The sequence below is a fragment of the Ovis canadensis genome, chromosome 8 (genome assembly GCF_042477335.2).
Source record: "Ovis canadensis isolate MfBH-ARS-UI-01 breed Bighorn chromosome 8, ARS-UI_OviCan_v2, whole genome shotgun sequence".
In the NCBI taxonomy this organism is placed as follows: Eukaryota; Metazoa; Chordata; class Mammalia; order Artiodactyla; family Bovidae; genus Ovis; species Ovis canadensis.
Window position 1 is genome coordinate 81,214,841 of NC_091252.1, and position 12,348 is coordinate 81,227,188.

A 12,348-nucleotide genomic window follows, 5' to 3' on the forward strand; every position below is an offset into this window, starting at 1 on the left:
ACAGGGGTTTGGAGATTAAGCTCTTTAAGGCTGAAGGGGTGGAATAACTGAATGGCAGAAAGAAAAAGTTACTGAATAATTTAGTCATCCATACAAAGAATTGTTACACAGGTAATGGAGCTTAAATTTTATTTCTATTTTGCAAGGAAAAAGCATAAGCTGTAGTACGAAAGATTTGGTTCCAATATAACACAGTTTTAATGAACAAAATTGGTCTTGAGAGTCACTGATATTAAATAATGGAATAGGGTTCAAGGGATGGTATAGGACCTTCAAAGATAAAGTATGCAGGGCTCTGAAAGGCTAACTGAAGGCAAAGGAAAGTTGGAGATGTCAACTTTGGTCCTGGCCAACTTCTCCTGCTATTTTCTGTATATGGTAGTCTGTTAACTCAGAAGCAACATCACATACCCATTATGAGAACTGAGTTCCCTTTGTGGTTTATCCATTACTCCTTCCTTTAAAGGAAGGCTCACAAGTGGTTCATATTTAAGCCTTATGTGTGATAGCATTTATGTGAAATTCACAACGCAATGAAGGTACACAGAAATTCTTGTACATTATATAAAAGGTAGAGCTGACTGATCCCACTTTGAAGAAGCATTATGGAAGATTAGATTTTTCTTTACCAGAGTAGACAGGTTTAAAACATATTGCTTGTACTGTTTCATTTTAGTAGCATGTCATTTTTATATTGCTATGCCAGTAAGAAATTAAGAAATAGCATGTAATTGTGGGATTTTGTTTAAATTCTAGAAAAAATGAAAGATACTTTTTATTCAGCTTAACAAGGCCTGAGCTCTTTTAGCATAGGTGATTTTTGCATTTCTCAAAGATTATCCTAGTTTAATAAACATAAAAATACTCAAGCACAATTAAATATTGGGAGAACTTGTAAAGGAGAGCACAAGATTTAAAAGACATCATTTGTTTCTTTGTCTACTTAAAAGGGTAACTTGGGTTGATGATTCATCTTGCATTGTTAAATTCAAATCCTAAATATTTTGACAAATACTGTCAAGTTTGATAACTATTTGTAAAGAATTTGTGGTTGTATGTTGAATTATCATGTAGAGAGTTTTAAGTTTATTAATACAGTATAAAAGGGGCCAATCCCTAATAAGCTATCTCTAAAACATGGGCCATTCTGCTGAGATCACAAAGAGAAAAGCTGAAATTGCAATAAGTATGGTAAAGCTACCTGAGTTTGAAGCAAGAGACTAAGGAATTAGGCGTATTTCACATTATAGGGCTTCATTATATATAAATAAGTCTTTTCAGTCCTAGTAAGGTTACTTGGATTCACTTAGAGATGCAGGGCTTTCCTGGCGGATCATTGGGTGAAGAATCCGCCTACCAATGCAGGAGACTCAGGTTTGATCCCTGACCTGGGAAGATCCCACATGCTGTGAAGTAACTAAGCCTGTGAACCACAACTATTGAGCCTGTGCTCCAGAGCCCAGGGTGAGCCTATGTGCCACAGCTGCTGCATGCAGCTGGTATGCCCTAGAGCCCATGCTCCACAACAAGAGAAGCCACTGCAATAAGCCTGTGCACCGTGACCAAAGAGTAGCCCCCAGCTCACTGCAACTAGAGAAAAAGCCCATGTAGCAACAAAGACCCAGCACAACCAAAAATAACTAAAAAAAAAAAAAAAGAGAGAGAGAGACATACAGTCCCAGTTCCAAACACATTTCAGCTCACAAAGGACTTGAATTACCTTACTATTTTCCCTCTGTGGTTCATTAATAAAGTACTCATTTAGGAACAACTATTTTTAAAAGTACGGTGATATTTCAGAAAATATAAAAAGACAGAAGGAGGAAAAAAAAAACCCTTTGTTTGCAGCCAAGATGTGGGGACTAGATTGGAATTTATTTTGAACAATTATTTGGGAGAACTGTCATAACTATGAGAAATGCTGGACTGGATGAAGCACAAGCTGGAATCAAGATTGCAGGGTGAAATATCAATAACCTCAGATATTCAGATGACACCGCCCTTATGGCAGAAAGTGAAGAACCAAAGAGTCTCTTGAGGAAAGTGAAAGAGGAGAGTGAAAAAGTTAGCTTAAAACTCAACATTCAGAAAACTAAGATCATGGCATCCGGAACCATCACGTCATGGCAAATAGATGGGGAAACAGTGAGAGACTTTATTCTCTTGGGCTCTAAAATCTCTGCAGATGGTGACTGCAGCCATGAAATTAAAAGATGCTTACTCCTTGGAAGAAAAGCTACGACCAATCTAGACAGCTTATTAAAAAGCAGAGAAGACATTACTTTGCCAAAAAAGGTCCATCTAGTCAAAGCTATGGTATTTTCAGTAGTCACATATGAATATGAGAGTTGGACTATTAAGAAAGCTGCGTGCTGAAGAACTGATGCTTTTGAACTGTGGTGTTGGAGAAGCCTCTTGAGAGTCCCTTGGACTGCAAGGAGACCCAACCAGTCCATTCTAAAGGAAATCAGTCCTGAATTCATTGGAAGGACTGATTCTGAAGCTGAAATTCCAATACTTCAGCTACCTGATGCGAAGAATTGACTCATGTAAGACTGAAGGCGGGAGGAGAAGGGGATGACAGAGGATGAGATGGTTGGATGGCATCACCGACTCAATGGACACGAGTTTGAGTAAATTCTGGGAACTGGTGATGGACAGGGAGGCCTGGCATGCTGCAGTCCATGGGGTCGCAAAGAGTTGGACACGACTGAGCAACTAAACTGTCACAACTATTTTGAAGAAAGAATAAATGTCTATAAAATATAGGGTTCTGTGGTTTAAACAATTTTGACACCTTTTGTTGAAAGACCAAAACAAACAAAAAATGAAAACCATGTAGTATGTTCTGTGGATCAGAAATTTAATAAATGCTCGAATTTCAATTTACACTAAAATATTTATTTAATTGATGACATTTTACAGAAATAAATAAGAGCAGTTTTTCTCTAATACAGATAGGTATATTTATCTATTTATATTTTTATATTTCTCTTTATACAAAATTGAAGCATTATCAAATTACTTTCCCTAAAACTGTAGCGCAAAAAAGAATACTCAGAAACAGAAAGAAATACTGAAACATGTTCATCATTAAATTAGAACCAAGGGCCTTCTGAATTGCAGCAAGTTATGATTTAGAGAAAAAAACATGAGATTTGGAGCCAAGGGTCCTGGGCTCCACTGTTTACTTGCTATGTGTCATAGGCATATTTCTTAGTATTTCTGAATCTCAGTTCTCCACTTTTAAAACAGGAATGTTATAAATTTCATCAACTTCACAGGACTGGTGGGCAAATTAAACACAAAAATGTATAGGAAAGCTCTTTATAACATGTAAAGAGCTACAAAAATAATAGTTTTGTCTAATTTCATATAAAAGAATCAATGCATATCTTCCTTCAACTGAAGAATAAGCACCAAAAATGTGTGTGTGTTTTCTTCAGTTGGATTATGTCACTCTATAAACCAGAATAAGAAAATGCACCTTAACTAAGCACCAAAGCCTCTTGGACAAATGTGATCCAGGGTATATTCCTGTTAGTTTTCTGGACAACTAAGTAGGAGTTAATGAGTCCTGAGGGTCATTTGAAACTCTGAAGGCTCAAAGAAAATAAATCAAGAACATTTGTATTACATCAAATGGCTAGGATACAACAAGCTACTCCTTATTTAACAATTTCAAAGTCCATTAATTCTTCACAGAAGAAGAAACACTGGGTTATTATCACTTGCAATTATTTGCTTCTGTGAATATGACATTCTCTTGTTACAAAGATCAAATGCTAATCCTTGAGGGAAGTACTACTGGAATGAAATAACAAATCCTATCATAAATTTAGATATTAGTGGTTAAAAAGTCTAGTTACACAAGAACATAGGAAAGAAAAAGAATCTAAGACATTAGTATGTAATAATGATAAAAAAAACCCCTGCCATATTGCTATAATCATAAGAACTGAAATTATAGACACTGCAATATTTACAGATCAATCTTAAAACGTAAACATTTAGAACACAAATTAAAAGTAGAGAAAACAATTTTAATTAAACATTAACACACTTAATAAAGCTATGTTAACTGCCTACACTGATAATATTTAACATATAACAGAAATACTTAAAGTGTTCAGTGTTTCAATTTTTAGTAGCAAGATACAGAGAAAAGAAATAATTGTCTAATATTAACTTACTGTTGGAGCTACATTACTCTGAAGTTACTATTTATGGAGTTACAGTCTATAACTACTCAAAGAACTGGGAGCTAATATAATTCATCATCTTTTAAAAATATTACTAATAAGATATTGGTGAATCCTGTGCTAAAGATACTAAAGGCTCTTCCAAAAATGAGATCTATCTTGGTTGAGTATACTGAGTCATATAAAACTAGAATAGTTGAGTTACTTTCTTATTCTAACTTCGTTCTAAGACTGATCTTATCAAAAGAAAAGTACACAATACCTCTCTTAATTCCCTCAGATAGAGATATTCTTTGGAATAAAATAAGTATTTTTTTGTGTGTGTGCATGCGTGCAGTCGCTCTGTGGTGTCCAACTCTTTTGCGACCACCGTGGGCTATAGCCAGCCAGGCTCCTCTGTCCCTGGGATTCTCCAGGCAAGAATACTGGAGTGGGTTGCCATTTCCTCCTCCAGGGGATCTTCCTCACCCAGGGATCAAACCCATGTTTCCTGCATTGGCAGGTGGATTCTTCATCACTGTGTCACCTGGGGAGCCCAAACATTTTATTAGGAGTGTAAAATTAAAGATCTTGATAGCTATTATGGAAACAGTATATTGAAAAGGACTCAAAAACTACTGGACTGTACAACCAAAAAAGCGATACATTCATTCAACTAAGAACAGTGTTTACTGACATCTACTGGATTGTTTTACTTATAACTTTATTCTATAAACTATGAAAAATTTAAAATACACTAAAGTCTGGACTGAACCAAGTGTACTTCATTCAAGGTCTTCAGTGTCTTTGGTAAACAGGTCTGCCAGGTCAGCCACGGTCAAGACAGAGGCTTCGGAATGCTTTGCGGAAGGGTTCGTGTGACTGCAGGATTTTCCAAGTGAGCAGAATCAGAAAGAAACCCCCAGAAATAAATTATTATGTTTGTCTTTATATACTGTTCTGGTCTCATAATAATGTAAGACATAAAAAGATATTAATATTATATTCTTAATATAAGAGTATGTCCCTAATTTTTTGTAATTGAGTTATAAGAAACTCCAAGAAGATGATGGGATCATTATTACAACTTGTTAAAATTAGGAAAGATTTCTATATAGCATTTTCAAACTTTGCCATAAAATGTTTTCCTCTGCACACTTAATAAACAAAACCCCTTGCCAACTACTGCTAAGGCTTTCACCTTACAACTTACCTTCTTACTATCCAAAGTTAATTTCAAGAAAAATTCAAGCTGCTATTTTTATTGAGGCAGCTTAAATATAATTACTTAATTCTGTTATATTTGGAAATACCACCAAGAAAAAGCCTTCATGTTTGAGGCAAAAAGCTTTTGTGGCAGCCTCTCTCTTTTCCACAGACCACCAATGAAAGAGAATTTCTGGTTTCCAATGGCCGCTTTACTGTGCAAAGTACTAATACCTCTGCAGAAACCATCCCTTCCAAGGCAATCATCTCTTCTGAGTTTATCTTGCAATCACACCTATCTCACCAGAATTCAGTTAGGCATTAGTTTATGTTTCAAGAAAACATATATGGAAAGAAAACAAATATTGAAAGAAAATACATTAGGAAGTAAATGTTAGGAAGTTTTATGATTTCAAACTTAAGTTTTTAAAATTAAGGCTGTTTTAGTCTCCCTGCTTCTGCTCTGCCTGTAAGAGTAATAACACAATTACCAGCCTAGTTTTAAGTCCATACTTTTTAACTTGCATGTAACTAACAAGTGTCTCTAAGTTTCATGTTACAGATTTCAGACCAAGGCTTTTAGGTTGGGCATAAAGATAGATTTCACTTAAAAAGTAATCCAGCATGGCAAGGAAATGTAGGCTAGTTCTCCCAAAGCCCGCCACTGGCAAAATATATATGGGTGATTGAAAGTATAATAGCTCTGAAATAAAGTTTCTTTAACAGCAGAATCACTTAAATATTTTTTTATGTATCTGCTGTTGTTCTTCCGTCTCTAACTCGTGTCCAACTCTTTGGGACCCAATGGACTGCAGCACTCCAGGCTTCCCGGTCCTTCATTATCTCCTGGTGTTTGCTCAAACTTATAATCCCTATTAATAAATTAAGTCAAATATAGAATGCTTGGAGTATTAGCTGGGAAATTTTGGATAGGTAAAATGTCATACCTTGCTCTATAAAAAGTATATGCACTTACATCTTTTGGTTGACTAAGTGATCATCTAGGTGAAGAAGTTCTACATGCTTACACAACCTTAGATGAACAGGAACACTTCTGCCATCCACTTGAAGCGAACTGTTACCTACCTCCTTTCAGCAGTTTTCAGCATTGCTTGCATTCTTTCTTCTATTGTCGCTTTTATTAAGAATCTGTGTACAATAGTGGGTCTAGAAGGTACATAACAATGATAAGTTTAAAAACACCTGTAGAACAGTTTAGAATGAATAAACTTCATATATTACCTGCTATATTTATCAGTCAGTATCTGCTGTGGCAGGTACTAAGCCAGGTGCTGGGGTGAGGGGGTTTGGTCAACAGTGAATACAACAAGCTAATCTCAATGAACCGATATCTACAGTATCTACTGAGGAAGACATAATAAAAACACACCATAAAGACATTTTCAGCTATAGACAAGGTCATGAGGAGGCTGACATATTGACCTGAAACATGACTGCTGAGAATAGGTGGCTACAAGCAGAGGACAGGGAAGAGCAACCTGACAGAAGCAGCAGTAAATCAATGCCATGCCCGAGCACAAGCTTCGAAAGTCTGAAGGGCAGAAAGAAGGCTAGCAGGGATGAAGCATACGGTGAGGGGGACGGAGGTCGGATTCCTTTCCTGCCCAGCCACCTGCAGGGTGGCTAAATCCTCCTTACCCTGCCTCTAACACAGTATATGTATTTACTTATTATGTTTATTGTTTACCATCTGTCTCGACCAATCCCCTACAACTAGTATTTAAGCTAGGTGAGGGCATCTCAAGTACTTAGAACAGTGCTTGGCACACAGCAGGAGCTCAATAAAAATTTACTGAATGAACTATGTGGATACTGCTGGAGGTAGACAGCTCAAGTTGGTGATGGAAAGATGAGTTACTTCTACTCTGACTGTAGCTGTTTTCCCTTTTCTCCCTCAACAAGGAGGAGGAACAGAGAGACTGCAGATCCATCCACTCTTCAGAAAGCAGAAAAATCTATATACTAGGGAAGCAAAGTAGGATTGTTAAGCAGTGTTGAGTGGCCTTTATAGACTTGTGGTCTTACATCTGAGATAAGCCCACTGTATGCTTTAGAAAACAATAAGATAAGAAGCCAGTGCTTAAAAATATAAGACAAGGCGAAAACAAACAGGGACCTCTCTGGTGGTCCAGTGGTTGAGAGTCTGCACTTCCGTTTCAGGGGGGATGGGGTTGCTCCCTGGTCAGTGTACTAAGATAACCACCTGCAGTGTGGTACGGCCTCAAACCAAACAAAACCACCCCCGTCCCCCACATAAACCCGAATCAAACAAAGAAAAAACCCAGTAAGACATAACTACATTTTAAATGATACTTGGTAGTACTGTAGAACTATCTTGCCTTTATTACAATTATATTACTTTGTCATATTTTGCTTGATGAATGTCTCTTTCCTGCTTAAAATTAAAGCCATCGTTTGCTCTCTCGGCCACTGCTTACAGAGCAGGCTATGTTTCTGAGTGTGGCATACAAGCCCTTACCTCCTGCCACTCCTCTGCACATACTTTATACCCTGGCAACTTCAAACTCCTGACGGTCCTGAGAAACATCATGTGGATTTTCTCCTCTGTGTTTCTGCACAAGCAACTCTCTGCTGTGTGAGCACCCTTCTCTAGGCCAACTCTGGAGTAATCAGTCCTTCAAGACTCAGTCTAATGAAGCCTCTCCTGACTCTCTAGGGTACAAGAGTGCACGCTCTTCTTTGTTACCACAGTATTCCTATTTTTGCACATTCTACTATAATATGTCAAATCATCTGTTTCCTGTATTACATAGTGATCTCACTGGGGAAACAAGATTATATCTTATTCAATTTGAATCTTCAGGGTAGAGTATATTTGTCATCATTGTTTAGTCACTGAGTCATGGGGACTCTTGTGACTCCACAGACTCTAGTCTGCCAGGCTCTTCTGTCTATTGGATCTCCCAGGCAAGAATACTGGAGTGGGTTGCCATTTCCTCCTCCAGGGGATCTTCTGGACCCAGGGATTGAACCCACATCTCCTGTATTTCAGGCAGATCCTTTACTGCTGAGCCCACCAGGGAAGCCTCCAGTGTCTAGAATAATACCTGACATATAGCAAGGGTTCAATCAATATTTATTTAACAAGTGCTTAGTATGGGTGCCACCACTCTTATGGCAGAAAGTAAAGAGGAACTAAAGAGCCTCTTGATGAAAGTGAAAGAGCAGAGTGAAAAAGCTGGCTTAAAATTCAACATTCAAAATATGAAGATCATGGCATCTGGTCCCATTACTTCAAATAGATGAGGAAACAATGAAAACAGTGACAGATTTTATTTTTGGGTTCCAAAATCACTGCACATGGTGACTGTAGCCATGAAATTAAAAGACGCCTGCTCCTTGGAAGAAAAGCTATGACAAACCTAGAGAGCATATTAAAAAGCAGAGACATTACTTTGCCAACAAAGGTCCATCCAGTCAAAGCTATGGTTTTTCTAGTAGTCAGGTATGCACGTGAGAGTTGGACCATAAAGAAAGCTGAGTGCTGAAGAACTGATACTTTTAAACTATGGTGCTGGAGAAGACACTTGAGAGTCCCTTGGACTGCAAGGAGATCCAACCAATCACAAAGGAAATCAGTCCTGAATATTCACTGGAAGGACTGATACTGAAGCTCCAATACTTTGGCCACCTGATGTGAAGAACTGACTCATTGGAAAAGACCCTGATGCTGGGAAAGATTGAAGGCAGGAGGAGAAGGGGACAACAGAGGATGAGATGGTTGGATGACATTACCAACCTGATGGACATGAGTCTGAGCAAGCTCTAGGAGTTGGTGATGGACAGGGAAGCAAGAGTTGGACATGACTAAAGGACTGATTTGAACTGAGTATGGATGCATTAGAACAAATTGAAAGAATCTAACATCCAGGAGGTAGTGCATCTGAGAGGCTGTATAAAGGATAATTATCCATTCTGATATTTGAATAAAAGTAGTACATACTACATAATATTTACTATTAGGTTTACTTAACTATCTCTTATATTAGATCGGGAAGGTTGTACTTTCCTAAGGGGAAGCATTTATAAGAGCTATTTGTTTTCAGTTATGCATGAGATATGGCTTATTTTAAATACTGGCTACTTCAGCAAATCAAAAATCAGTTCTTCTCAAAGTTATGACAGATGCCTTCAGCTTAATAGTTGTCTTAGGTATTTTAAGAAACTATCTTGATGAAGTGACCAGGGTAGCTTCTGAACAAGGAAAGAGAAAAATCTGGGAGAATGTGGGGATCTGGTGTTTGGAGGAGAGTCACTGGAAATCTCAAAATATCTTCTGGTCATATAATAAGAATTGAAAATTTAATATATAAGTAAGTCACTAAAAATGAATAGGTTAAGATGAACATAAATGAAGAGTTTAAATGCTGACTTGTATCTTAGAAACAAGAGCAAATGTGACTGAGGCTAATTTTAGTCCTTACTTTGTTTGTCCAATCCGGTGCACCCTTCCGATGGCCTGAAGCTCATGGGCAGGGTTCAATATGGGCTCCACCAAGAGAACATGAGTTGCTTCAATGATAGTTAATCCATTAGAACCTGTGTGCAGGGGCAGCAGCAAAATATTGATTTGGGGATCATATTTAAATGCTGACAGGTTCTCCTAAAAAAAGAAAGGTACATTGAATTTTAGCTGGATAGTCAAAAATAAAAGCAGGATACTACAGCTCATGCTAAAATGCCCAATGATATCCAGGTCATTGTGAAAGGCAATAATTAAGAAAATTAAATGTAAGATGACAAATTTTAGAAAACAAAATCATGTGGCTTGACTTTAAGAAAAAAAAAGTATCACACAACCTCTCATGTTCTTTATAATACATATAATAATACATAGAAGAATCACAAGATACGTGCATGTGATGTATGGAAATGAAACTATATGAGCTTAGAGGAAAGAAGGAGTGAGAGAAAGTGCTAGAGTGAGTATAAGAGACATGAATCTGCTAAATTTTCACTTGGTCTTTTTTTGGTGTTTTTCTCTTAGGTTTGTATCTGTCATTGTGCTGAGTGTGAGGTAAGCACAATTTGACCATATGCAGTTCTGCCTAATGCAGTGTTTTTAGAACTTAATTTTAGGGGCATGAGGCCTCTGTCCATTCAAAAGGTATACTATAGGCCATCTTTTCCTATGTTAAAGAAACGGACCTCAAGTCATAAGATCTTTAAGTATGGTTTGCTATGGGTATAACTGAATAGATGGAAAGTACATGTAGTTTGTTTACTTTGCCTTTAAATGTTAATCTTATAGTCAATCAAGAACTCAAACTGTTTTTGTGGTTTATATGACACAAGACAATAAATGCAAGTAAGCTAGTTAAGAGCAGTTTCAGTTTGTAACTGAATTCACTCCAAAAAACATGAGTAAAGTCTTCTTGACATACCTGAAATGTCTTAACACGACTGATCTGTGCAAATTCCATGTTGTTGTCCGTGAGAGCTTTTGAAATAATGTCTAATACATCTTGCCACTAAGAACACAGAAAACAGAAAACCAAATATTTACGCATAGCTTTCATGTAAAACGGATTTGAAAAGGGACTAAACCAAAATAAGCTTTATACCTCAGAATTAAGTAAACAAAAACATAAACTTCAAGTGTAATACCATTAATATTATTTTCTATCCTGAAAGATATTTTAAATCAAATGCTGGTTAAAGATAGGGTAAAAAAATGAGCATCTTTAATAAATGAATTAAAATAAACAGAAAATAAATTATAGAATATATAAGTAGATGTGGCTATTTATCTTTCAAAAATGAAAACTAGAAGTTCTACTCAATACCTTTTTTTCAATAGGTTAATGTTCTTTTCCTTAACCAAGTACATTTGTGAAATGACTTTCAAGTTTATAGATTTCAATTTTAAAATAGTAATATAAGAAATCCCTAAGTAAAATTAATATTAAAAACTTAAAATACAGCTATGGGAATTGCTTTGTGAAGCATCATCAAATTTCTCTAAAAATAATTCTATCCAATGGATATAAGAAAAAAATTTAACAAGGAAAAGTCAATCAGTAGTTCTAAATCTCAATTACATCATGGCAAACATTAACAGTTAGTTCTCAGATATAAACTGACTAGAAACAGAAAGCCAGTCCGAGTTAACACTGAGGATGTTGACTGTACCGTTGAGAAAACAAGCGCCTTAGCCCCCGGATCTCTAAGCTGGATTCTCATCAGAGTTCTGACCACAGCCTCCACTTTTGTAGAATGGCTGCCCTTTGAACACAAAGAAGAAAACCCATTATTATCAAATAAAATCCAATCAACAAGGGAATGGAAAGTCAATGTAAAACACCATCAAAACTGTATGATAGGTACATATGTATATATTCTTTTTCATTTCGTATTTGCTGGAAATTTTCTTTAGCCTCAAACTGCAGAAGTTACAGATTAATATCCCAAGAAAATCAAATATAAAAAAGCACTCCACAAATTTATAAGACCCTAAGATAAGCTTTTTTAGTTAAGTGGCTATATTTTACAATTACAAAACTTTGTTATTTTAGATAATCAGAATATATATTAAAATACATATCACTTTAGATAGTATGGCACTGAAATTGTGCAGAATATAATGAATCAAAACTCTAATGTAAGCAAATAGTAAAGAACCTAACCCACAAAAAATCCTTTCTTTTAAGGGCCTTACAAAGGACAATGACAGAGGTACAAATGATGTCCACTTGGACAGAGGCAGATTTATGCAAAGCTAGATAAACACTTAAAAACTGCTTTTGGTACTCTGCATAACCATTTCTAAGATAAAGGAATAAGAAAATGAAGAAATAAAGCAAGTGTCTTTGAAGCCTTCATTGAGAAAGTTTTCCTCCTAGAATGCTGTGGGAGATGGTATGACATGGAGCTTAAGGCCATGAGACTTTGAGTGAGATAAACTGAAATTCAATTGCCA

General features: G+C 36.5%; 1 protein-coding gene across 7 annotated transcripts in view; it reads right to left on the reverse strand.

The window, feature by feature from the left end:
• Positions 1-2,879: 2,879 nt before the first annotated feature.
• The window catches only part of SHPRH (SNF2 histone linker PHD RING helicase), an 83,216-nt gene continuing 73,747 nt past the window's right edge, over positions 2,880-12,348 (reverse strand). For 6 of the 7 annotated variants that reach the window (XM_069599298.1, XM_069599301.1, XM_069599299.1 and 3 more), the window contains 5 exons: positions 11,562-11,654; positions 10,814-10,900; positions 9,854-10,032; positions 6,474-6,554; positions 2,880-5,063 (listed from right to left, as the gene is read on the reverse strand). In XM_069599298.1, the coding sequence (XP_069455399.1) occupies positions 4,967-5,063; positions 6,474-6,554; positions 9,854-10,032; positions 10,814-10,900; positions 11,562-11,654 (537 nt within the window). In that variant the 3' untranslated portion in view covers positions 2,880-4,966. The remainder of the gene's footprint in view (positions 5,064-6,473; positions 6,555-9,853; positions 10,033-10,813; positions 10,901-11,561; positions 11,655-12,348) is intronic. The other variant, XM_069599300.1, reaches the window with a different exon arrangement.